At 39.7% G+C, this 23,201-nt stretch overlaps 1 protein-coding gene across 12 annotated transcripts in view; it reads left to right on the top strand.

Moving 5' to 3' along the window:
- The window catches only part of FAT1 (FAT atypical cadherin 1), a 135,750-nt gene that overhangs the window by 39,427 nt on the left and 73,122 nt on the right, over positions 1-23,201 (top strand). For all 12 annotated transcript variants that reach the window (XR_006706393.1, XM_045454153.1, XM_045454136.1 and 9 more), the window contains one exon: positions 17,541-17,855. Coding sequence is in view for 11 of the 12 variants with exons in the window: in XM_045454153.1 (XP_045310109.1) it covers positions 17,541-17,855 (315 nt within the window). In the remaining variant the exon portion in view is untranslated. The remainder of the gene's footprint in view (positions 1-17,540; positions 17,856-23,201) is intronic.

Raw genomic sequence — 23,201 nt, 5'->3', positions numbered from 1 at the left:
CAATAACAACACAGGGATAAAGTTTTAGTTGATTTAGAATTAAATAATTAGAATTAAATAATTAGAATTAATAGAATTAATTAAATAATTAGAATTAAATAATTAGAATTGTAATACAGGCCCAGATATTATGAGGTTAATACATTGATTTTAGATATACTGAAGTGATTTTATTGAGCCCTTGGAAAAAAGAATATTCAGAAGTCCACTCCTTTTTTTTTGTTTGCTTCATAGTACATACTTGTGGTTGCAACAACTCACAAAAACTCTTTTAAAGTCTAATTTACTAGTAAATGATGAAGATGGGAGGAAGTATACAGGAAAAAAAATCTCTACTTGGTTTCTTCCGAATTTGGGTGGAGAAGAAAATTCACAAATAATTATGGTACACAAACTTTCTGCCTTACTTGCCTTGGGGGCTCATTCTAAAGGCAGCCGTACTGAATGGATGCATCTTTAATCATCTGGAAGTAAGAAATCCATTATTTTTCTAAACCAGACAGTGGTTGTCTGTTTTAATGGAACAGTTGGTTGATTACAGCTCTTCAGGGCTTTATTTCCCAATGCTTACTTCCTGTACATATTTGAATTCAAGCTTTAGGGATTGTTAAAAGTGAGTCAGAGAGTCAAAGAATTTAGAGTAGGATTTGATTAATTTTAGGTTTTTTTGGTAACATTACAATTAGACTGTTTAAGGGAAGTAGATTTCCTTAGAGCAGATTCCCCAACCTTAGAAATGCTTAGAAATGGACTGCTGTCTATAGATAACATAAGATGAACTTGGAGGTGTTTGTGGTTCAGCCTACCTGTCTGCCTACCTACCAAACGGAACTGAGACTTCAGGGTCTGCCCTTGTGTTCTCTTTTAGTAGAGAGTGTCCTGCTTCTTGCTTAAGTTGAAGGGAATAAAGTAAGCTCTTGTAGAAGTGAACAAAAAGTCTTCACTGTTTTTTTTAAAGTAACCAAATGTAGGTTGGCTTTATGGAAATCAGAGATCTGCTTTAATTACAGAATCCCATATATAGAAAGCATTATTGACGTTGAAAATTACTGGCTAAATGCTTGAAATACCATCTGAGATGTACTCAAAGGAAAAGTTAACTAGAGTGAAACAAAATGTTGAATGCATAATCCTTAGCTAAGGAGTAACTAGAAACACTATAGCAATCTAGGCCTGTGTGTTTGCAGGTTGTAAATCTGTCATTTTAAGAAAATCTCAATGAAGATTTTTCATTTGAAGTAAAATTTTAGGCCTTCATGTATTTTATGTTCTTACTGAAAAATAGAGAAGTTTGGCTTTCCTATTAACTTTCTCCTTGTAGTGGTCTTTTAATGCTCTCTGATTGCAGTCCACACACTATCAGCTATTTGAAATTTTATTTAAGGGACACAGAAATGCTTCATTACAGCTTACTCATTCATGAAATGTAAGGCTCGTTCTTGCTGTCCCTGCGAAAAGAGCTTTGTGTGAATGCCTTTGCCTTCTTGGAATGCTTTGTTTGATCTAAGGGTAATGCCCTTGGAGTGCCCTTCCTGTAATGAAAGAAAGGTGAGGTGAACCACAGTCAGGCCAGATAAGATGGGAATGTGCTTCTTGGCTAGTCTGTGGCCTTTTGGTTTTGAGACTGTGGCGATCTACTTTATGCTTTTTGCCCAAGGGATCAGGACACTGGTTGACTTTCTTCCTTTTAGATACAGTGTTTCATGCACAGATGGGGCTTGCTTGCTGAATTCCTAAAATTCATGACTTGATTTTGGACATAAAAGAAGTTGCCAAAAATAATAAGAGATGGACGTTTTCAGTTCAAACTGAACACAGGATGCTAAATGAAAACCACGCCTGTTTAATATGTTATACTACCCTTTTAGTTTAGATGTGTTATATTTTTGTTTTGTTACCCTATTTGAATTATTTACCTGAAAGTGTTTCACTATGCTGCCATTAACACGGGTGGGGTAATGGGACGTGTGATTTTTTTTTTTTTCTCCTCCCCTGTTAACCCTAAAGTTAATGATTAACATGTGGTCATTGACTTGTGAAAAGAATATTGATTGCTTTGGAAAATACATGGTAATTATTTAAAGTTTCCTAAAGAAGTTTCCTTCCATCCTGTTGAAAATAGGCCAAGGGTCAGTTCTGTTTTCTGTGTATTGGAATGTTCAGGTATGGAAGGCAGGCACATTCTTCTCGGGAGGAAGCACACTTAACAGTAGCTGGTGAGTCTTGCGTGAGAGCCAACAGGAAATTTGCAAAACCACTTTCTCCCTCTCACAGCCGGGCCTGGCCTTTCTACAGTCTCATTTCAGTGGGAGCACAAAGCACTAATATGTCCTGTGCTGTGGGACCTGTGTCTGGGGTGGGGTATAATACAGTTGGAGAGGAGGTTTAGTCCAAATCACACCCTTAAAAAAAAAAAAAAAAAAAAAAAAGTGTAATTAAAAATATCTTTAAAAAATTCATTGTTTTTTTTAAAGAAGATGATGTATTTTATTATTGTCAGATACCCATAGTTCATAATGACCTAACTGAGTGGGTAGATAGGGTTCATGTGGGATGAAGAATCTCTTAATGGGTTTAACACATTCTTAAATACAAATAAACATGATTAATTCTAGCTTATTTTCTTAAATAGGTAAGCGTATATCTATAGTTTACTCAACTATTAATTTGCTTGTTGAATCATTTGCTTAAGAGAATTACAGAATGCCTATGTGTTAGCACAGTGGAATTAAGTAGTAATCTTACTGTGTTATAACTCTTGAAAACAACGGGAAAACACAGTTTTATTAAATTTTATCTGCAGTATTTTGTGATGAAAAAATTTTCTTAACGTTTTTGGGAGAGAAAGAGGGGCAGAGAGAGGAGAGAGATTCCCAAGCAGGTTCCCCGCTGTCCATGCAGATCTTCTGTCCCCTTCTCTCTCTGCCCTTCTCTGCTTGCTCTCTCTCTAAAAAATAAATCTTAAAAAAAAAAAAAAAAAGAAAATAAATAAGTAAGTAAAATGGAGTTCTCAGGGAAGGACTTCCAAGGAGGAAATGTAAGCTGGGACTTGAATGACCAGAGTGGAGAGCCAGCCTTTTGAGGGCAATTTTTGATCCTTGGGAAGGGCAGCCCCCTAAATACAAAGCAGCTTGTCCGGCAGCGGGAAGTCAGGAGGAGGTAGGGGAGACAGACAGGGACAGGGTCCTGCAGCCCTGTGGTCCATGACTGAAGGTGAATGGCGGGGGCACGGGGCAGTCAGTGCCAGGGGAGGGAGCAGGCAGTCTGCTTCAGCGGGGGAGGGGCCATTTACATTTACAGTAGATGCCTGCCCCCCCCCCCCTTTCTGTTTTCCTGCTGCTCTCTTCCTGCCCCACAAGCCCAATTACCAGTGTGTTTCCCAGCCCAGACTTGACTCTTGGCTCCTTGAGGACCCCTGTGATAGTGGGTAAAGGAAAATGCTCTTCTAATTTCTTTTCTTTTTAATTTTTTTTAAATGTTTATTTTTGAGAGGCAGAGACCAAGCGCAAGTGGGTAAGGGGCAGAGAGAGAGGGGGAGACACAGAATCCTTAGCAGGCCCCACGCTCTGAGCTGTCAGCACAGAGCCCGGTGCGGGGCTCGAACCCATGAACTGTGAGATCATGACCTGAACCGAAGGCAGAGGCTGAACCGACTTAGCCACACAGGTGCCCCCACTCCTCTATTTTTCTTACCACTCCTGTCAGTTTTGATGGTTTGCCAAACCAATTTTCCTCTTTGGTTTTGCATATAAACCCTTGGGTAAGATTGCTGTTTATAAGTACTTTTAAAGGAAATCATTAAAAGCCAGTTCTTTTCTCTCAGAAGAATGTTTTTTGTTTCAAAACAGTCTTTACGTGTATAGGTCCTAAAATGTCTTGCGTTAGAAACATGTACAGTTTTTAGCAGTTCAGAAGGTAAGTTATTGATTGATAGGTTGGAAAACAAAAAAATCTTGGAAGGTGTGTGATTCATATTCTTGTACCTGGGTGGGAATCTTAGGTTTTCTTCCCAGATCTTGGATAAGAAGGCCCTCTAATGTTCATCACCTCCATGTGATATTCATAGTTTTGTACCTGTGGTGACGAAGGGTTAATTGGTACATAGGTATAAGGTCTGTGCTTTAAATAAATTCTTTTAAATAATCATGGTACATTCGAGCAACTTCTGTTGAACTTGGTTAGTTTTAACTCCTAAATCTGTAGCAACTACTGAAACCTTGCTGAAATTTGATCAAAATTTGATGAGAATAAGTGGGGAAGGAGATAGTATCTGATAATGCTGTCTTTGCTCCCAAAATTTCTAATTTGATTCTTCCCACTATCATGCCATATTTAAAATGGGACTTTATAATGTCTCATAAAAGTCCCTCTGTACTTTATTGGGGTTCAGGGGAGAGCTTATGACAGATCTCACTCAGTGGCCACTTGAGCAGGATTGATGCGTGCTGTGCACGTGTAAGATTTTACTATCAATGGAAATAGCTTCTGTCTATTTGAAAATGTTGCCATAGAGGTCTAACTAAATTTCTTTTGCTCTACAATATTCAGTTCAGAATGCTTAGGGGTATTTTAGTCACTTGTTCTTTAAGTGACTCTGATAGTTCTATTTCAGACCCTGCCTCATCATAATGTGGTTTGTGTTAGCTAGTTTGTTCTCTGGAGTAATAGTACATCCTTGGAAGCACCGAGGTTAGGGATGAAGGTGTTACACTTCTGGTTAGAATCTTCCAAAATCTTGACTTTGCTTTAGTTTCTCAAGCATCACAGTAGATGATTGGCAGGAATTGCCTTTATTTTTATACTAATCGCTTAGTCCTTATATCTGTTTTTCTCATTTTCCATGTGAGGAAATTGAGGCGTAGCTTAAGTTTCTGAGTTCTTGTAGGATTGGGTTTGGCAGCAGACTGAATATTTCAAGTAGCTGAATACTGCTTGTGAATTATACCTTTTACGTTTGTAAAATAATTTGAATGTTTAAAACCGAAAAACTGCTTTGTAGTTAAAATGCAGTTTAACAGAGAACTTTTTTTTAAAACCAAAAATGGAGAAAAACGCGACTTTGGGGTGATAGGAAGCGGGGGGGTGGTTTATGCAGGGCATTTGCTTCAACCGGCATTGAGTTTATGTAAAACATGCCTTCCTTTTGGCTTAGCTGAACTGCATGTGGGTCTCAGGTTTTGTTTTAAGAAAAATAAATAGGTGCAGTTTTCTGTATTTAGGATCTGTTTTATGGAAGCCTAAACAAACCTAGAAAAAGGAAAACTTGCTCTTCTACGAGCCTTGTGCATTCTAGGACTCTGGAGACAACTGTCTCTTTTGGAAAGAGCTGTGTTTATACAGTGGCCAGCGTAATACTTGACTGTCGCGGAGGAATCTCATTCCTTTCCTTCTTTAGCCAGGGAGCGCTGGAAGGAGTTGGGCGTGAGGCGGAGTCACGTCAACTGACATTTTAATCACTGAATAGTGCCTTGTCTTCGTCATGCTAAAGCATACTCTGCAATACAAATGTTTCAGGCAGCTGTTACTCGGCTTATGGAAACCTGTAAGGCAGTCTTCACTTTGAAAGGTTGCTTTTACATTTCTGAGATTTCTTAAGTTCTCTTGGATACACTTTGGATTAATCCTCTACGTGTGTAGGTTTACAAAAATAATTTTTTGCAATGCATACGTATTTCTTGTAGAAAAACTGGAAAATATTAACACAAAGAAAAAATTCACTCACCCCTATAGCCCACCGTTTTAGTGTATATCCGCCTCCTCTCCCTGTCTCTGCTCACAAAATGGATTGTGCGTTCTGTTTTTTTAAAGTTTACTTATGGAGAGGCGGGGCGGGGGGGAAAGGAGGGGAAGGGCGGAGAGAGAATCCCAAGCAGGCTCTGCGCTGACAGTGGATCTCAGTGAACCCTGAGATCGTGACCTGAGCCAAAGTCAAGAGTTGGACTCTTAACTGAGCCACCCAGGAGCTCCTGTTACAATTTATTTATTTTTTAATTAACTTAATTACATGTTGCATCATAAAATTCAGGCAGGGACTCATAAACCTAAGAAAAGATTTATTTGACCTTTGTATGAAAAATATTTATAAAACAAATAGAAAATATTAAATAGTTGCTAAATTACTGTGTTGCCCTTCTCAAATACTTGTGCTTTCTTCCCCCTCTCTCTCCACTGTTCCATAGAATAAATTCCTCTTTTATTTAACTGTCTTTCTCACAGGACCCTGTTTTACTACTCTTGGTTTCCTTAGCACCTCATACCATGCTTGGCAAACAGTAGGAACCCTATGTTTGTTGAGTGAATGAAAGAACGTGTAAATCAATAACGCCAGTTTCAAGATTAATTTCTAGCAAGATCCAGGCCACTAGAAGCACCGTAAGATCATTTTTAATGAAGAGGAAATCATAGGATAAAGTTCTTAAAAAACCTGTTATTTAAATATTGGGACTAGGGGCACCTGGGTGGCTCAGTCGGCTAAGCGGCCGACTTCCACTCGGGTCATGATCTCGAGGTCTGTGAGTTTGAGCCCTGCGTCAGGCTCTGGGCTGACAACTCAGAGCCTGGAGCCTGTTTCAGATTCTGTGTCTCCCTCTCTCTGACCCTCCCCTGTTCAGGCTCTGTCTTTCCCTGTCTCAAAAATAAATAAAACGTTAAAAAAAATTTAAAAAAAAATATTGGGACTAGATAAAAAAAAGTCACAGATTTCTTTTCCAAAGAGGGGTGATCCTTAAAATACCTGTTTTTATCTGACGCACAACTTTACAGCTGGCTTAGCATTTGGAGTTCTGGATCTCCCACCCACTGCTCCGTATTTTAACTGCGCTCACTGCTCACTTACGATACCCTCGTAGTGATCTTCAGTATTACAGGATGCCTTACATACCACCTATTGTGTTGCATGTAATATAAATTTAGTCTGAACTTTCATGTAGCAAGAAGGAAAATACAGTTGACCCCTGAACAATGTGCAGACTGGGAGCGCTGACCGCGCCCCCTCACAGTTGAAAATGCACATATAACTTGACTCCCCTAAAACTTCTAATAGTCTACTGTTGACCAGAAGGCTTACTGATGACATAAATAGTCGATTTAACACATTTTTGTGCTACATGTATTATATATGGTTTGCTTACAGTAAATTACCGTAGAGAAATAAAAAGGTTAAGAAAAGCATCAGGAAGAGAATATACATTTACAGCACTATACTGCATTTGTTGGAGAAGATCCACGTATGAGTGGGGATCCTTGCATTTCCATGTACTTCAAAGGTCGACTGTGTACCAACTTTCCGAATACAGAGCAGCGTGGATCCTATTTTATGTCCTTTTTCCTTTTTTATCCTAAACTTAGATGGGATTTTTGAACTTTGAGTAGGAGTCTGTTTGGCCCACATTTGGTTGGGTTTATACTTTTTAAATCCTGTCATTCCTCCTTCCGTGGCCAAACGCCGGTAAACTTTTGTTATGTGTTACTTTTTCTTTTCATTAATAGAGAGAGATTAATGAAGGTCACCTACACAGGCTTAGAAGAAAAGAGCCAGGGCTTGAGAGGCAGGCATCCCTTGTTGAATCACAGCCCTGCTACCCCATAGGAGTAAGAAAGGCAGAGGGAGGTACTCTGTTGCGTAGGACTTTGGGCTCTAGAGCTAGTAGGCCAGGTTTTAGATTTTTTCTTCTCTGCAACTAGTTGGGTAGCTCAAGGCAATTAACTTTTGAGGCTTAATCAAGTTATTATATGTAAGTGCAATGATGGCTAACTGGTAAGACAATTCACTAATGAATTCATTGATTAATGTATTCCCCTTATGGTGAGTAAATGCCTGGAACAGTGACTTTTCAGCTCGAAAACCTCTGCATACGGAGCAGGAGGAAAGACTGCCGAGCTTACAGAATTAACTGTGAGGATTAAATAGGTGGCATATATAAAGCACTTGCTGAGTGTGCATCCAAGAAATAGAATGTGGAAGAAATAATCAATATTGAACTTGTACAACTTCTAACATACAGAACAAACGGCTAGAAACATTACCATTGGTGTGTGAACTGTGTCTTTTGAATTTTAATTCCTCCAAAGGCTGTCTTGTGTATGTAGTTTTATCCAATGAGTATGTCTTCAGGTGATACTTTTGATATCCAAGGATGATCCTCTTTGAGAGAGCTTATCCATGAAAGCCCTCATTAACAACACTAATGACTCTGACATGGAAGTCAGAAGTTGGAATCATTTCTCAACAAAGCATGAAAACATGGTTTAGCAGAACTTGCCATGGGACTGACTCTTTGCAAAGCTGAAGAAATCCTGGGACTTGAAACATGATGCTTAAAATCTGATTATGAACTTAATATGTTTTAGTAAGTTTGCAAGTCAGAAAGCCTCCTCAGCTAATTTGAAAGTTATTGCAACAATTTTAATGGAAAGAGTTGTTAGATCTCCATTTTAATTAAGATGATGTAAATAGGCAGTTTAAATGATGAAAAAACAGATTGGCAGTTACTGCATAAAAAGCTTTCCTTTTAATCATTAATTTATGACCTACCTCTGAGCAATATAATTTTAGAATTTCCTAGACCTACCTAAAACTTTGTAAGTTTCACATATAAATACTTTTGAATTTTAATTGTTGAAACTGTCAGACTAAGTAGACTGTTGTTACCCCATCTATTTAGATGAAATGAAACCGTTAAGATACTTGGAAGTGAAAGTATATCTAAAAATATAAAGGGAAAATAAAATATGAAGGTTATTCTAGCACAACCTCTACAGGACTGCTGGTACTTAACGGTTTGTCATTTTTCATGCACATTTTAAATACAGCTTAACAGTCATTGTTACAGAAATTTAAAAATTTGGTTCATTGAGTTGATTTTCTTTACTGTCTCTCCATTACCTTGTTTATTTGTAGACTTTTATCTTTCCCTGCACGTATAATTGTGTGTTGTGTGTTTCTTATTTTTAAATCAGAACTAAACAGAACCAAGTTCATACTTTATGTACTTCATAAAGATTTCTTTCTCATTTGTTTCCTTAACTTGTAGATCACTGACATTTCTGTGTAATTAATATACATACCTTTTTTTAAAGCTGTATCATATGTACTGTTTTATATTACACTAGTTTCCTTTTTCTCCTGAAACTACGGAATGTGCTTAATGTCTTAATGGCACAGAACAACAAAATTTTTGTAGCATCAGATACTTCACCTAGAACCCCAAATGTTGTGAAGACAGCAAAACCATTTTTTTTTTTTCCCCAATCTGGTCATTATATTCCAAAAAGCCAGGGCTTTTTGTCTGGATACTGCAGGCTGTGTTCAGTTGCTTTCATGCTTCCCTCTAATTAGAGAATGCCGGAGACTGGGAGGTGCTACAGCATGATTATCTGAAGCCAGTCTCCTTGGGATTGAATCCTAGTTCCACCATGAGCAAGCTGTGACTTTGGGCAAGTTGTTCACCCTGGTCCCTCCCCTGTGAAATAGGGTTGATCATATTACCTAACACTTAGAGTTACTGTAAAGATCAAATAAGTTAATCTATGGGAAGTGTTTAAAGTAGTGTCCAGCACGTCATGAGCTGTGTATATGTATTTGCGGTTATAATGTCATCATCGGCATCATTATTAACACTTCGCTGAGCTTGCTGTGATTCCAACCAAAAACGGCTTCTCATCAAATGATACAGCATGTCATTGATTTTGAAAGATCAGGTCATGGTAATAGTGCCATGTCTTTAAACTGAAAAGATAATTGTACGACCTGACTGACTTGGTCTTTAGCTGTAAGAGGGCAGAGAGGCATCTATCCAACTGTTCCATGTGCTAGGAAACTGCCGAGCAGTTTGCTTGGCCAATGAGGGGTGCTGTTGATTTTATGTACTTTGACCTTTCTTTTTATTAGCAAAAGCATGGGATATTTACTTTGTGTGGTCTCAGGCGTTTAAAATTTTGTTTTACAGGGACGCCTGGCTGGCTCAGTCAGTAGAGCTTGCCACTCCTGATCTTGGGGTCATGAGTTCAAGCCTCACATTGGGTATAGAGCTTACTTTAAAAAAAATGAGGGGCTCCTGGGAGGTTCAGTCGGTTGAGCGTCCGACTCTTGATTTTGGCTCAGGTCATGACCCCAGGATTGTGGGATCGAGTCCCTCATTGGGCTCTGTGCTGAGTGGAGCCTGCTTAAGAGTCCCTCTCTCTCCTCCTCTGCTTCCCTTCTCTGCTCTCTTTATAAATTTTTTGTTTAATTTGACTTACATATATATATATATACACACACACATATGTATGTGTGTATGTATGCATACGTAATTTACGGTTTAATGAAAATGAGATAAATTCAAAAAAGTTTCATTACTTGACGGAAACAAATTTAAGTAGATCTGCAGAAAAATTGAGCAGATAGTACAGTTTCCATATAGCTCCTACACCTACAGTTTCCCCATTGACATCTTACATTAGTATATCTGTTATAACTAGTAAACCAATATTGATACATTCTTATTAACCACAGCCTGGGGTTCACTCGTATTTCCTTAGCTTTTTTTTTTTTTTTTTTTCTCCTGATGTGCTTTTTCTGGTCTAGGATCCTCTCCAGTCTCCTACCTTGGCATTTCGTCGTCCTGTCTCCCCTGGCTCCTCTTGGCTGTGAGTGTTTCTCAGACTTAACTTGTTGATGATGGGCATTCTTTTCAACACATGCTTAACAAGTACCCACTATTTACCCGGCAAAACATCCCTGCCCTGAAAGGGTTTGCATTTTCATAGGGAAATCATAGTCTACTTTTTAAATGTAATTTCAAAGCAGAATGTCTTGTAGCAGCATGTTTAATATGACAACTATGAGACTTCTGATTTTTCCATAATTAGGAAAAAATTAACCACTTGAGTAACCTTTGTGGATTAATGTCAGATACATACATATTGCATCTCTAGTGTGTATTGTTTTTATATTTGGGAAAACATTTATCTCCAGAAGAGTTACTCTGTACATGATGAGACTACAGAATTGGAGGAAGGGGTAGTTAGTTGCTTACTGTCTGTAGGGAAAATATTATCCAAAACTCTATTTTATGTTTTAAGTTTTTCTTGTGATTGACTAAAGAGGCTTTTCATACAATTGCTGCCTTAAGTTTGGTTCCAGAAAAGTAAAAAAAAAAAAAAAAAAAAAAAAAAGATAAGTATTTTTGAGTTGGAGTTGCTGAAGAATCTGAAATAGCAAGGTTTTGTTGAAACTTTGGCACTGGGGCTGGATAAGGGGCCAAGACCTGTTAAACAAAGAAAATAGGAAAATTCCAGGGAGAAAGATGTTCTGTGGCCATGGAAATTTGAGTTAGTTAAATTATTTTTTGGCAGTAAAGTGACTACATATAATTTTACTTTTGCCTTAAAAATGTGTTGAAAGCATCCTGTTCCACCTTGTCAGCTGGAGCAAATGCTGGCCTTTCCTCTTTGAGGGCATATTCAAGTTAACATCATCATTAGCCATCAGTGGTGGATAGTAGGAATTAATTATTCTTGGAAACCCTTTACTACTTCAGGATCATTGGCTTGAGCAACTGTACTCAACTGTACCCTGTACCCTTTGTTGTTTTTTTTTTTTAATTATTTTTTAATGTTTTTTATTTATTTTTGAGACAGACACAGAGCATGAGTGGGGAAGGGGCAGAGAGAGAGAGAGGGAGGGAGGGAATCCAAAGCAAGCTCCAGGCTCTGTGCTGACAGCTCAGCACAAACCCACGAACCGTGAGATCATGACCTGAGCGGACGTCGCATGCTTAACCGACTGAGCCATCCAGGCATTGTACCTTGTACCCGTTGAATAATTGGACTATGGAACGACAACATGAGTACCTAATTACTATCTGTGGAAAATGACGAATCTTCTAGAAAGACATTTTGCTGTGAGCTGTACTTTCAGCCACATCGGCCAAACTCTTTTTTAACAATTACATTGTATTTTTTTTTTCCCCCTTTCAGTCTAGTTCCACTGCATGCACATTTAAAGTCAGTTTCCATAGTGACATCTGGTGGTGACTTTGCAATCCTAGCGGGTATGTTTGGAATGATAAATATTTTTACTTTAATAGCTCCAGATTTCCGGCTTCTTTCAAATTTTTCAGCTTATTAACAACTTTTCTTGAAAATGTCTTCATTATATTCTTGAGGTTGGAAGGCTAGTCAGTTATTGCTTCTGTCATGTTTCATTAAAGCAAAGGAATGATTCCTTGTAACGTTGCTGGGTGGCGCATATAACAGGCTTGTCTAAACTTGTCTCGTACTCAAAATATACATCCCAGGATCAGGAAGCAGCACCCCTACCTTGTCTACTGCTTCTGTGCCATAACCTCATGATGAGAAAGGTGGTGCTCGCCTATTACCGTGCTCAGTGGCATTTTCTCTCAGAGCATCGATCTCTCCTTGTCTGGCGGGAGGAAGCTCTGTGGAAAGCCCGGGCTACTGCTTCTGTCTTTTCACAGCCTGGGCTTGGGGATCATCTGGTGGCATGCTGTCGCACCTCTCTCGGAAAGTGAAGGCGGAAATAAAAAATAGGAGCAGAGATGGCAGAGAAAGTAGGGGAGAAGTTCGTAAACAGGCGGAAGGCCACAGATGAAGAGTGTGTGCGTGTGGACGTACACGTATGCCGAATAAGTTGGTACTCTTGTGGTAGGTGTTAGTGAGAAGTGTCTGAAAAACTAGGGTTTAATATTTAAGATTTTGTTGGTTCCTTGAAACTTGTTTCAGGAAAGGAGAATTTATAACCTAGGGCGCAAAAAAGTAGTTCTTGGAAGTTGGTTGGTGGAGGGTCATGGAGAGAAGTAGGAGTGAGGTGGGGTTCTGAGGATGGACACAGTAGGCTTGTTTCTCTGTGCTGGCTGGGAGGCTTAGTTGTTGTTTTCTGGTGTCGAAGGTACAGACTCGAAGTCCACGGGGTGAAATTTTGAAGATTCTCTTTTATGAATGAAGGTGCTGCTGAAGTTATAGAAGAAATCCATCTATGCGTGCTGTTTGCGGCTACAGGAAGCACTTGGTAGAGAAGGGTGACAAAGGCTAGGGGTACGAACACCATGACTGGAAGAGTGGACGCTGCTTGTGGTCAGTGGGTCTGTTGGTTGTCTCAGAGGCCAAGACCTCTGTAAATCATGATCAGTTCTTTTTTTTTTTTTTTTTTTTAATTTTTTTTTTCAACGTTTATTTATTTTTGGGACAGAGAGACAGAGCATGAACGGGGGAGGGGCAGAGAGAGAGGGAGACACAGAATCGGAAACAGGCTCCAGGCTCTGAGCCATCAGCCCAGAGCCCGACGCGGGGCTCGAACTCACGGACCGCGAGATCGTGACCTGGCTGAAGTCGGACGCTCAACCGACTGCGCCACCCAGGCGCCCCAATCATCATCAGTTCTAATGAGCCCCCCTGACCGAGGAGGTACCTCATTCTGGATTCTAAACTCCGTACCAGTTTAGCTTTCTTAAACTTGGGCAAATCCTTTCAACTTTCTTTAAAAACAAGGGAGTTGAGCTGCTGGATTGCTAAGGGGTTTCCAGTCCATAGCTGTGATTTGGCGGCTGCCAAGGCTAGATCTGCTACTCTTCCTCTATTCTCTGCACTGCTCCCAGCCGTTCCTGGGCCACTGGTCTCCTCTCCCTAGATTGAAGATGGTGCTCAGTGCAGCGCTTTATGCCTGCTTCAGAAGCTTCTGCCCGGGGTTCTTAAGGGGCTGTGTCTTGTGACTGAGCAGACAGACGAACAAGCAGAACATAAAATAATTTTGCATGCGTATGGTCTTTTCCCACCTACTTTTTATGCTTTTAAAATAGTGCTTAGAATTACAATCAGCAGTTAGAATAGTACTTAGGCACCGCAGCCTGAACTTCTGTGACCAAGCGGAATCCTTGAATCTTCTTTTATTGTCCTTTAAGTGTGGGGAAGGACCCTTATTTAAGCAGTAGAAAACCTGTAGCCTCTCCTCGTGGCATCAGTCCCTCATGGTCCCCAGTTTCCTTGGTGCCGTGGAGCATGTGATCATGACAGTGCAGCCTGTGGTGGAGACTCAGAGTTCTGGAGCCCGTCTGCGGGTTGAGATCCTGCTTCCACCTCCTATGTTTCTTAGCCACTCTAAGGCTTGGAAAAGTTTGTCCTCTTTCTCATTTGTGAAGCTGAGATGAACATCTTACAGTTTGTCTGTGTCGTGTGATTTCATGCATGTAAAGCACCTAGTGAAGCCTTTTGTGTACTTCTCTTGTAAATACTGTAGTATCGCAAATACAGTAAACTGAGTTGAATGGTTATGAATTTGAGCATTTTGGTTAGAAGGGATGACTCAGTGTGCCCTCCTTCCTCTTTGGCAGTCAGAAATTCACTTTATTATCTCTGAGCTGTATTAAATCATTTTTTTTTTTTTTACAGGGATGTAATCAAAATACATCAAAGCATAAACATCTCAGCAATCACTATGTGATGGAAATATATACAGTCCTGAATTCATGAAATAAGAACATCTGAGCATCCCACTTACGCATATTTAGTATTTTAATTGCTGGGGCACCTGGGTGGCCCAGTTAGATAAGTATCATACTCTTGCTCTTGGCTCAGGACACGATCTCACAGTTCATGGGTTTGAAGCCCACGCCAGGATCTGCGCTGATGGCATGGAGCCTGCTTGGGATTCTTCCTCTGCTCCTCCTCCTCCTCTTGTGCTCACGCGCGTGCACGTGTGTGCACTCTTCACTCTCGATTAAAAACATTTTTGTTGACTATGCTTTGGTCACGCTAGCCCTAAGACTGACGGCATTTCGTTGGCACCGACATCAGAGATTCAGAGTGTCTGAACTCCAGCTCAGCCATTTGCTATGACCCTGGGAAAGTTCATCTCTTAATCTTAGTTTTTCATCTGCGGTCTGGGGATAATAACACCACATGTGTAGTCAGGTTGGATGTAAAGACTAAATAAAGTCGCTCATGTAAGACAGCATAGTGCGTGGCATATAGTAAACACTGAACTAATTTGTTTCTGTAATTATCAGTTTTTAAATGCCTGCAGATCACATTTAGAGGGGCCCGATTTTACTAAGCGGATAGCAGCATGAATTATTGAGTATTAGAACTAGAAAGAGGAGGATTACAAGCACCAGGTAGCTGTCTTCTTGAAATTTGCTAATACTTCACCTGTCAAATGAATTGTGTTACATTTTAATGGCAGAATACAGGAGGAACATATGTACGCTCATTTGTCAATGTTTAGTCCTAGTAGAGAAAACATTGTTATTCCCTGACTTCCTCTGCATCCCTTGATGAAAAAGAGAAACTGGAAAAGATTATTTTCCCTTGGTCATTAAGGACCCTCTTTCAGACTAAAAACAGGTAGAATTTTACTAATTTACTGGACAGATTGAGTAAGCATAGACTATGTTGGGACCAGACAAGAAGGAAAACATGTTGAATTTATCTGACAGTTGTCTCTTGTTGCATAGGGAGACCAGATATCTCCTTTTTTTTTTTTTTTTTTTTCCGAATGTTTGTTTTTGAGAGAGGGAGAGAGGGAGACACAGAATCCAAGCAGCTGTCAGCACAGAGCCCGATGCGGGGCTCAAACTCAGGGACCGCAAGATCATGACCTGAGCTGAAGTCGGATGCTCAACCGACTGAGCCACCCAAGCACCCCTAGCTCCTTTTTATTTGAGAGTTGTGAGGCTTTATTCGTTATTTCTAGGAGTATTACAGATCCATTTTGAGGGTTTGCTAAGAATTAATGAAACAGTTGTAAATAACGACAATGCTTTCTGGATAGTGATACTCATTTCATGATCATCTCTTTCACGTTTTGATATTTAGTTAAGTTTGGTATTTATAACTTGTAAGTCTTTTGGGAAGTGTTAGATGTGATTATCTGACATTTAAAATAAATGAGTTTTTCTGATATTATTTCAAATAAGTAAAGATTTAAATTTATGCAATGATCAAAAAGTAAAAAATATAGATTTATGCTTCGTTGAGATAAATACTCTTTCATTTCTTTTTTAAATTTTTTTTTTTCAACGTTTATTTATTTTTGGGACAGAGAGAGACAGAGCATGAACGGGGGAGGGGCAGAGAGAGAGGGAGACACAGAATCGGAAACAGGCTCCAGGCTCTGAGCCATTAGCCCAGAGCCAGACGCGGGGCTCGAACTCACGGACCGCGAGATCGTGACCTGGCTGAAGTCGGACGCTTAACCGACTGCGCCACCCAGGCGCCCCAAAATACTCTTTCATTTCTGAGTGCAGATCAAATTGACATCTCTTATTTTTCCCATAGTATTTTGCATTAAATGGGAAACTTTAGTTAAATTCTAGAGTTGTAGGATTTCCAAAGTCCAGCCTGGAACCGTAGTGTAGAAACCTTAAAAATAGCATTAGTTCGGAATGATATTAATGCAGAAGAAAAAACTGCAAGGATGTATTTGGGGAGAGCAAAAGGACAGGATCACACCATTGAGTAAAAAAGTGGGATTTGCTAAGAGAAATGGCTATTTCTACCTGATCATCATCCTGGGAAGTGGTTAATCCTGAGATTAAGTAAGGTTTCAACTGGTTTCAATGGCTGGGCCAAAACGTTACAGACACTTTCACCCTCTTCTTTGTAATTACAGAACTCCTGTATCACTAGTTGACTTAGTAAGAAACGTGTTCTAGTGTGGATCCCAGTTGAGGGACTTTGTGCCAACTTCAGTTAAGTCATCTATTCATTGTTGTTTGTTCATTTGATAAATAATTACTGGCCTCTGGGTAAGGAGCAGGGTAAACTGGCATTTAAGAGGGATGTGGCCTTTGCCCTTGTGGAGCTCCTAGCAGCGAGAGAATTTCTGTGTTCAGCACCCTGGTTGTCTTGCCATTTGCCTAAGGGAAGTAAAAGAAACTGAAGGGTTTCTTTCAGTGCGCAGGAGACTTGGGCAAACCCTTGTTCTGGATTTTGAAATACTGTACTCTGTTTTGTTAGCCGCCGTAAGGGGTGTGTGTTCCAAACTGAGATGTGTCGAGAAGTGTTGCCGCAGCCTCATTGTCTAAACCATAGCAGTGGACAAGCGAATGCAGCGTGGGTACCGGGGTGCTAGAGAGTGGGGACCCTGATCCGGGCCACAGCTTTTTGATTTTTTCTCTGGGAACCTCTAGGAAAATCAGCAAATCTCAAGTGGTCATAAATTTCATCTGTGGAAACAGAGCATCGGGCCTTAGATGGTCTCTCAGTGCCCATCTCGCTGGGTTGTTTGGACGCTTAGCGGATAGAATATTTGTATCGTGTCCACACAGTGCCCAACACCTAAACCAACAATGACAGAGACTTTATAGCCGATACTACAGGCCACACGCTATTCTAATTGTTAATGTGTGTATTAGTTCATTTAATTATTTCCATTTTATAGGAAGGGAACAGAGGCACAGAGAGGTCAGACAACTTGCCCACGGTCATGCGGCTCTGACGACGCATAAGACTTTGCTACGTGAGAGTTGTTAGTGAGGTTGACACTTGGTCAAAGTGGCAGTTTGTGGTTGTTGTTGACGTGTCTTCTTCTTTCTCTGTAGGTGTCATAGAGACCTCAGACGGACTTGACCGGGAGTCCACCTCCCATTACTGGCTAACAGTCTATGCAGCTGATCGGGGTGTCGTGCCTCTCTCATCGTTTATAGAGATCTACATAGAGGTCGAGGACGTCAATGACAACGCCCCACAGACATCAGAGCCTGTTTATTACCCAGAAATAATAGAAAATTCTCCCAAGGATGTATCTGTGGTCCAGATAGAGGCATTTGATGCAGATTCTAGCTCTAATGACAAGCTGACCTACAAAATTACAAGTGGAAATCCACAAGGATTCTTTTCAATACATCCTAAAACAGGTATGTGTTAATGCTATTATGTGAAAGGTTCATGCTTACGCTTCTTGATATGGGGAAATGAAGAATTTTCTTAATTTACCAGTTTATTTTTGTAAATTGTTTCCTTTTCAGGTTATTCAAAATAAGGCTTTATTTCCTGATGAAAATTAAGTCCAAATGCTGTGTTTCTTTTTGAAATTGTTTGAAATTGTTTTTATGAAGCTATTTTATGACTTTGCTCATTAGTAGAATTTCACTTCCAGGTTAAAAAACAAATACAGTGTTTCAGTAACAGCTCCTAAATTACTGATACATCCTAAACTTCCTGCAAGTTGTGCTGCCGCTAAGTATTCCCATTTTCTGAACTCTGCTTTTTACGAAGAATTATCAAAGGAATTTATTTGACAATTCAGTATTTTTCTGTGTGGTTTTGGAGTTTTTCCATCGAGCAGTGCTCTGTCTCTGTAGGCAGTAGGGGATCAAGATTAAGCAATTCTCAGACTGGCAGCTGTTGCTTTCCTGAACTGATACACCAAGTTTCCTTTCTGTTTTCTCAGTGTCTGGCCCCCTACTTCTAAGTGGGTAGCTCCTCGACTCCAGAATCCTCTTCCAAAATCCTTGTCAACTTTTACTCTGTTCTTTTACAGATTTGACAGCGCCTCTGTTTTTTTTCTTAGTTCTTGCTTCTTTTTTGCATTATTTCACACGGAAAAGAGCTTCCGTGTAGCTATCATTTTTGTTGTACTCGTTGATTTCTTGATCACCATTAAAACAGAACCACCGTATGAATTGAGAAGACGGTTTATTTGTAGGAAATGAAACTTCTTATCAAATAGATGACTGGCCTTTGAGCTTAGGGATGTTTCAGTGATGTGGCACTTTATGGTAGAATGTGGTTAACAGAACATTCTGAAGGGGGAGATTGGCTGAAATAAATGTACATACCTCCATCCTGTGTTTGCTAATTTTGTCTTCCCTTATTCTAGGTGAGTTGGCCTGTTCAGTCACTGGGTTGTCTATTTGATACATTAAGGAAGTATAATAAACACAAATCAAAATTAAGGAGGCATTCTCTGCTTCCTTACCAGTCTTTGCTATCCCTTACCATTATCTCCTATCCTTACCATTCTTATTTCATAATGTTCTTTGTTAAAAGCAATTCTTTTTAAAAATTTTTTTAAAATGTTTTTATTATTTATTTATGAGAGGGAGCACAAGCAAGCAGGGGAGGGGCAGAGAGAGAGAGAGAGAGAGAGACAGACAGACAGACACAGGCAGACAGAAGGACAGACATAGAATCCGAAGCAGGCTCCAGGCTCTGAGCTGTCAGCACAAAGCCCTATGCAGGGCTCAAACTCCCGAACCATTAGATCACGACCTGAGCTGAAGTTGGACGTTTAACCAACTGAGCCACCCAGCTGCCCCAAAAGAAAGCAGTTCTTAAGGTAGAAGGAAGCTTGAGGTCAGCATCTGTGTACCAAAATGACTGTACAAAGGTACCAGGTAGATCAGTATGTATGTATTGTCTCTTAAAAAGCATGTTAAAATGTTGGTTTTTTTAAACCTTTTGTCGTTCATAGAGTGTGTCTTGATTGTTGAAAATTAAACGTTGTCGTTCATAGAGTCTGTCTTGATTGTTGAAAATTAAATGTAAGTACGAGATTTATTTTGAATGTATGAGAATTAATTTTACTTGGGTTAATTATGGTCTAGCTCTTTGGCTAAATTTTCATGTGTCTCTGCTAGAGAATAAGAGTGAGGTTTGGATACTTATAAACCTAGTAGTTAATTATTAAGAATGATTGAGCTGACAGAGTATAACATCCATTCATGGTAACAACCTTCTGCAAAGTAGATCTAGAGGGAACATCTCTCAACATAATAAAGTCCTTGGTTGAAAAATCCACAGCTAATATCATCCTTGATGAGTCCTTGTTTCCCCCAAGGTCAGGAACAAGACAAGGATGTCACTTTCATCCCTTTTTTTCAACATAGAACTGGAAGTCCTGCCCTCAGCAATCAGACAACAAACAGAAATAAATCCAAATTAGTAAGGAAGACATAAAACTCTCCTCTCCCTATTTGCAGATATGACATGATGCTATGTATAGAAAACCCTAAAGACTCCACCAAAAAACTGTTAGAACTGATAGACTAATGCAGTAAAGTCACAGAATACAAAATCCATGTACTGAAATCTGTTGCATTTTTATACACCAATAGTGAAGCCGCAGAAAGAGAAATTAAGGAAACAACCCCATTTACAGTTGAACCCAAAATAATGAGCTACGTAGGGATAAAACTGAGCAAAGAGGTGAAAGACCTGTAGTCTGAAAACTGTCAAACGTGAAAGAACCTGAAGATGACACAATGAAATGGAAAGACATTACATGATCATGGATTAGAAGAACAAGTATTATTGAAATGACTATACTACCCAAAGCAGTCTACACATTTAATGCAATCCCTATCACGATACCATCAGCATTTTTCACAGAGTTAGAACAGTCCTTTTAAAATTTGGGTGGATGGGGCGCCTGGGTGGCGCAGTCGGTTAAGCATCCGACTTCAGCCAGGTCACGATCTCGCGGTCCGTGAGTTCGAGCCCCGCGTCGGGCTCTGGGCTGATGGCTCAGAGCCTGGAGCCTGTTTCCGATTCTGTGTCTCCCTCTCTCTCTGCCCCTCCCCCGTTCATGCTCTGTCTCTCTCTGTCCCAAAAATAAAATAAAAAAAAAGTGGAAAAAAAAAACTAAAAAAAAAAAAAAAAAATTTGGGTGGAACCACAAAAGACCCCAAATAGCCAAAGCAATCTTGACAAAGAATAACAGAACTGGAGGCATCACAGTTCCAGACTTGAAGTTATATTACAAAACTGTAGTAATCAAAACAGTATTGTTTTGACAGTACAACAGTAGCCACACAGATCAATGGAACAGAATGGAAAACCAGAAAGAAACCCACAACTATACGGTCAGTCTTCAACAAGGCAGGAAAGAACATTCAAAGGAAAAAGGACAGTCCCTTCAACAAACGGTGTTGTCCCAACTGGACCACTTTCTTATACAGTACACAAAAATCAATTCAAAATGGATTAAAGATTTAAATGTGAGACCAGAAACCATAAAAATCCTAGAAGAGAACACAGACAGTAACCTCTTTGACATGGGCCGTAGCAGTTCCTTTCTGGATGTGTCTCCTGAGGGAAGGGAAGCAGAAACAAAAGTAAACCGTTGGGACTACATCAAAATAAAAAGGTTCTGTATAGCAGAGGAAACAGCAAAACTGAAAGGCAACCTACAGAATGGGAAAAGATACTTGCAAATGACCTGTCTGATAAAGGGCTAGTATCCAAAATATATACAGAACTGATACAACTCAGTACCCCCCAAACGAAATTGTCCAGTTAGCAAAATGAAAAGACATGGACAGACATTTCTCCAAAGCAGACCTCTGGATGGCCAATAGATCTATGCAGAGATGCTCAACATTACTCATCATTAGGGAAATGCAGATCAGAAGTACAATGAGATGGTACCTTACACCTGTCAGAATGGCTAAAATCAATAACACAAGAAACAAAAAGTGTTGGCACGGATGCGGAGAAAAATGAACCTTCTGGCATTGTTGGTTGGAATGTAAACTGGGGCAGCCACTGTGGAAAACAGCACGGAGGTTCCTCAGAAATTTAAAAATACAACCACGCGATGATCCAGCAATTGCACTGCTGGGTATTTACCCCCAAAATACAAAACCACAACCACAACAACAAAAACATTCACTAAAAATATAAAAACACTAGGGATACTTGCACCCCTATTTTTATTGCAACTTTATTTACAGTAGCCAAATTATGGAAGGTACCCATTGTTCATTGAGAGATGAATGGATAAAGAAGTGATACACACATACGTACACACACAGGAATATTAATTCACTATGAAAAATGAAATGTATTTGCAATAACATGGATGGAGGTAGAGAGTGTCATGATAAGCTAAGTAAGTCAGAGAAGGGCAAATACCATATGATCTCACTCACGTGGAATTTAAGTAACAAAATGAGCAAAGGAAAAGAAAAAAAACCAAAAAATAGACTTTAGAGAACAAACTGATGGTTACCAGAGTAGAGGTGTGTGCAGGGTGGGTGAAGTAGGTGATGAGGATTAAAGAGTACATTTATCATGATGAAAAAATGAATAAAATAAAGACCAAAAAGTAAGTAAATTAAAAAAGAATAATTGGGCCATATAAAAATTTAACCATAGAAAGAGAAGTGGGATCTCAGAATTCTGTTTCGGAAGCATTAGGGCATAGGGTGCAGGACCCTGAGCCTATGAAAAAGGACTGCTTAAGAGATTATACAAGAACATAAAGACTGGAATGAGCACCTGTAAATGATTCCTCACAGGGTTGTTTAAACAGCATACTTGCATACCTTTTTTACTGCACAAGCGGTAACCAAGTTTCGCTTCATTTTTGTGAAATAAAATGAAAGAGAACTAAGAGCTAAAAATTTAGCAGGCACTATCAGATACAAAAGAAGAAAGATCAGCAGTTTATAAACATTTCTGCGGAGGATTTCAGAGTCAAGAAACTTTGCGTGGAAGCAGGGGAGTTCACAGACCTTGGGAGACAGAGAAATCTACAAGTTAAAGCCTTGTGATAATTCAGGAATATAACTCCCCCAGTTTAAAATTGCTTGTGAACTAAACTTTAAAAGGCTTTCATTTTTCCTGTCTCCTCTCCCCCTTCTAGATGAGGGCAAATCTTCTATGAGGAGACATGCTAACCAGCAAGCAATGAATGTCCTTTAGAATACCTGAGCCAGTACTGTAGGTCTGGGCATAAAGTATAGTTTCGGAGAAAGAAGAAGGCAAACGTAAAGAAGTGATGTCGGTTAGAGCTGTTGTGGGCAGCCTTGAAGCCTTCGTTATCTCTGGGGGCCGCTCAAAGGAAGATCCCTCTGCTGTGGTGTTATGTCTTGGTGAAATGTGATTAATGTGGCATTGCTGCTTCCTCTTAACATCTCTGTATTCTGACAGCTCCTAGGAGGGGATGTCTTCAGAGACGACTTCTTGATCTTCAGGGAGAATAAATCCCTTCCAGGAGTCCACAGCTAGCTCCTGAACCCCTGGGTGGGAAGCACATGCATCCTGCTGCCGGGACAGCGGGAGGAAGTTCATAAGGATTCCAAAGAGGTTTTACTTTTTTATGAGTTGAAGACCGATAATAGTAAGGAATAATTGTAGTTAGTATACAAGAAAGATTTTGTTGTGAGGTATATTAAAAACTATGGTTAGTAAAGAAGTCTGACTATTTCACAGATCATGTAAAGTCTCTGATCAAGAAATAACCATATTTTAACTTG

Source organism: Leopardus geoffroyi, chromosome B1 (genome assembly GCF_018350155.1).
Source record: "Leopardus geoffroyi isolate Oge1 chromosome B1, O.geoffroyi_Oge1_pat1.0, whole genome shotgun sequence".
NCBI classification, from domain to species: Eukaryota; Metazoa; Chordata; class Mammalia; order Carnivora; family Felidae; genus Leopardus; species Leopardus geoffroyi.
This window is presented reverse-complemented; position numbering and strand designations above follow the sequence as displayed.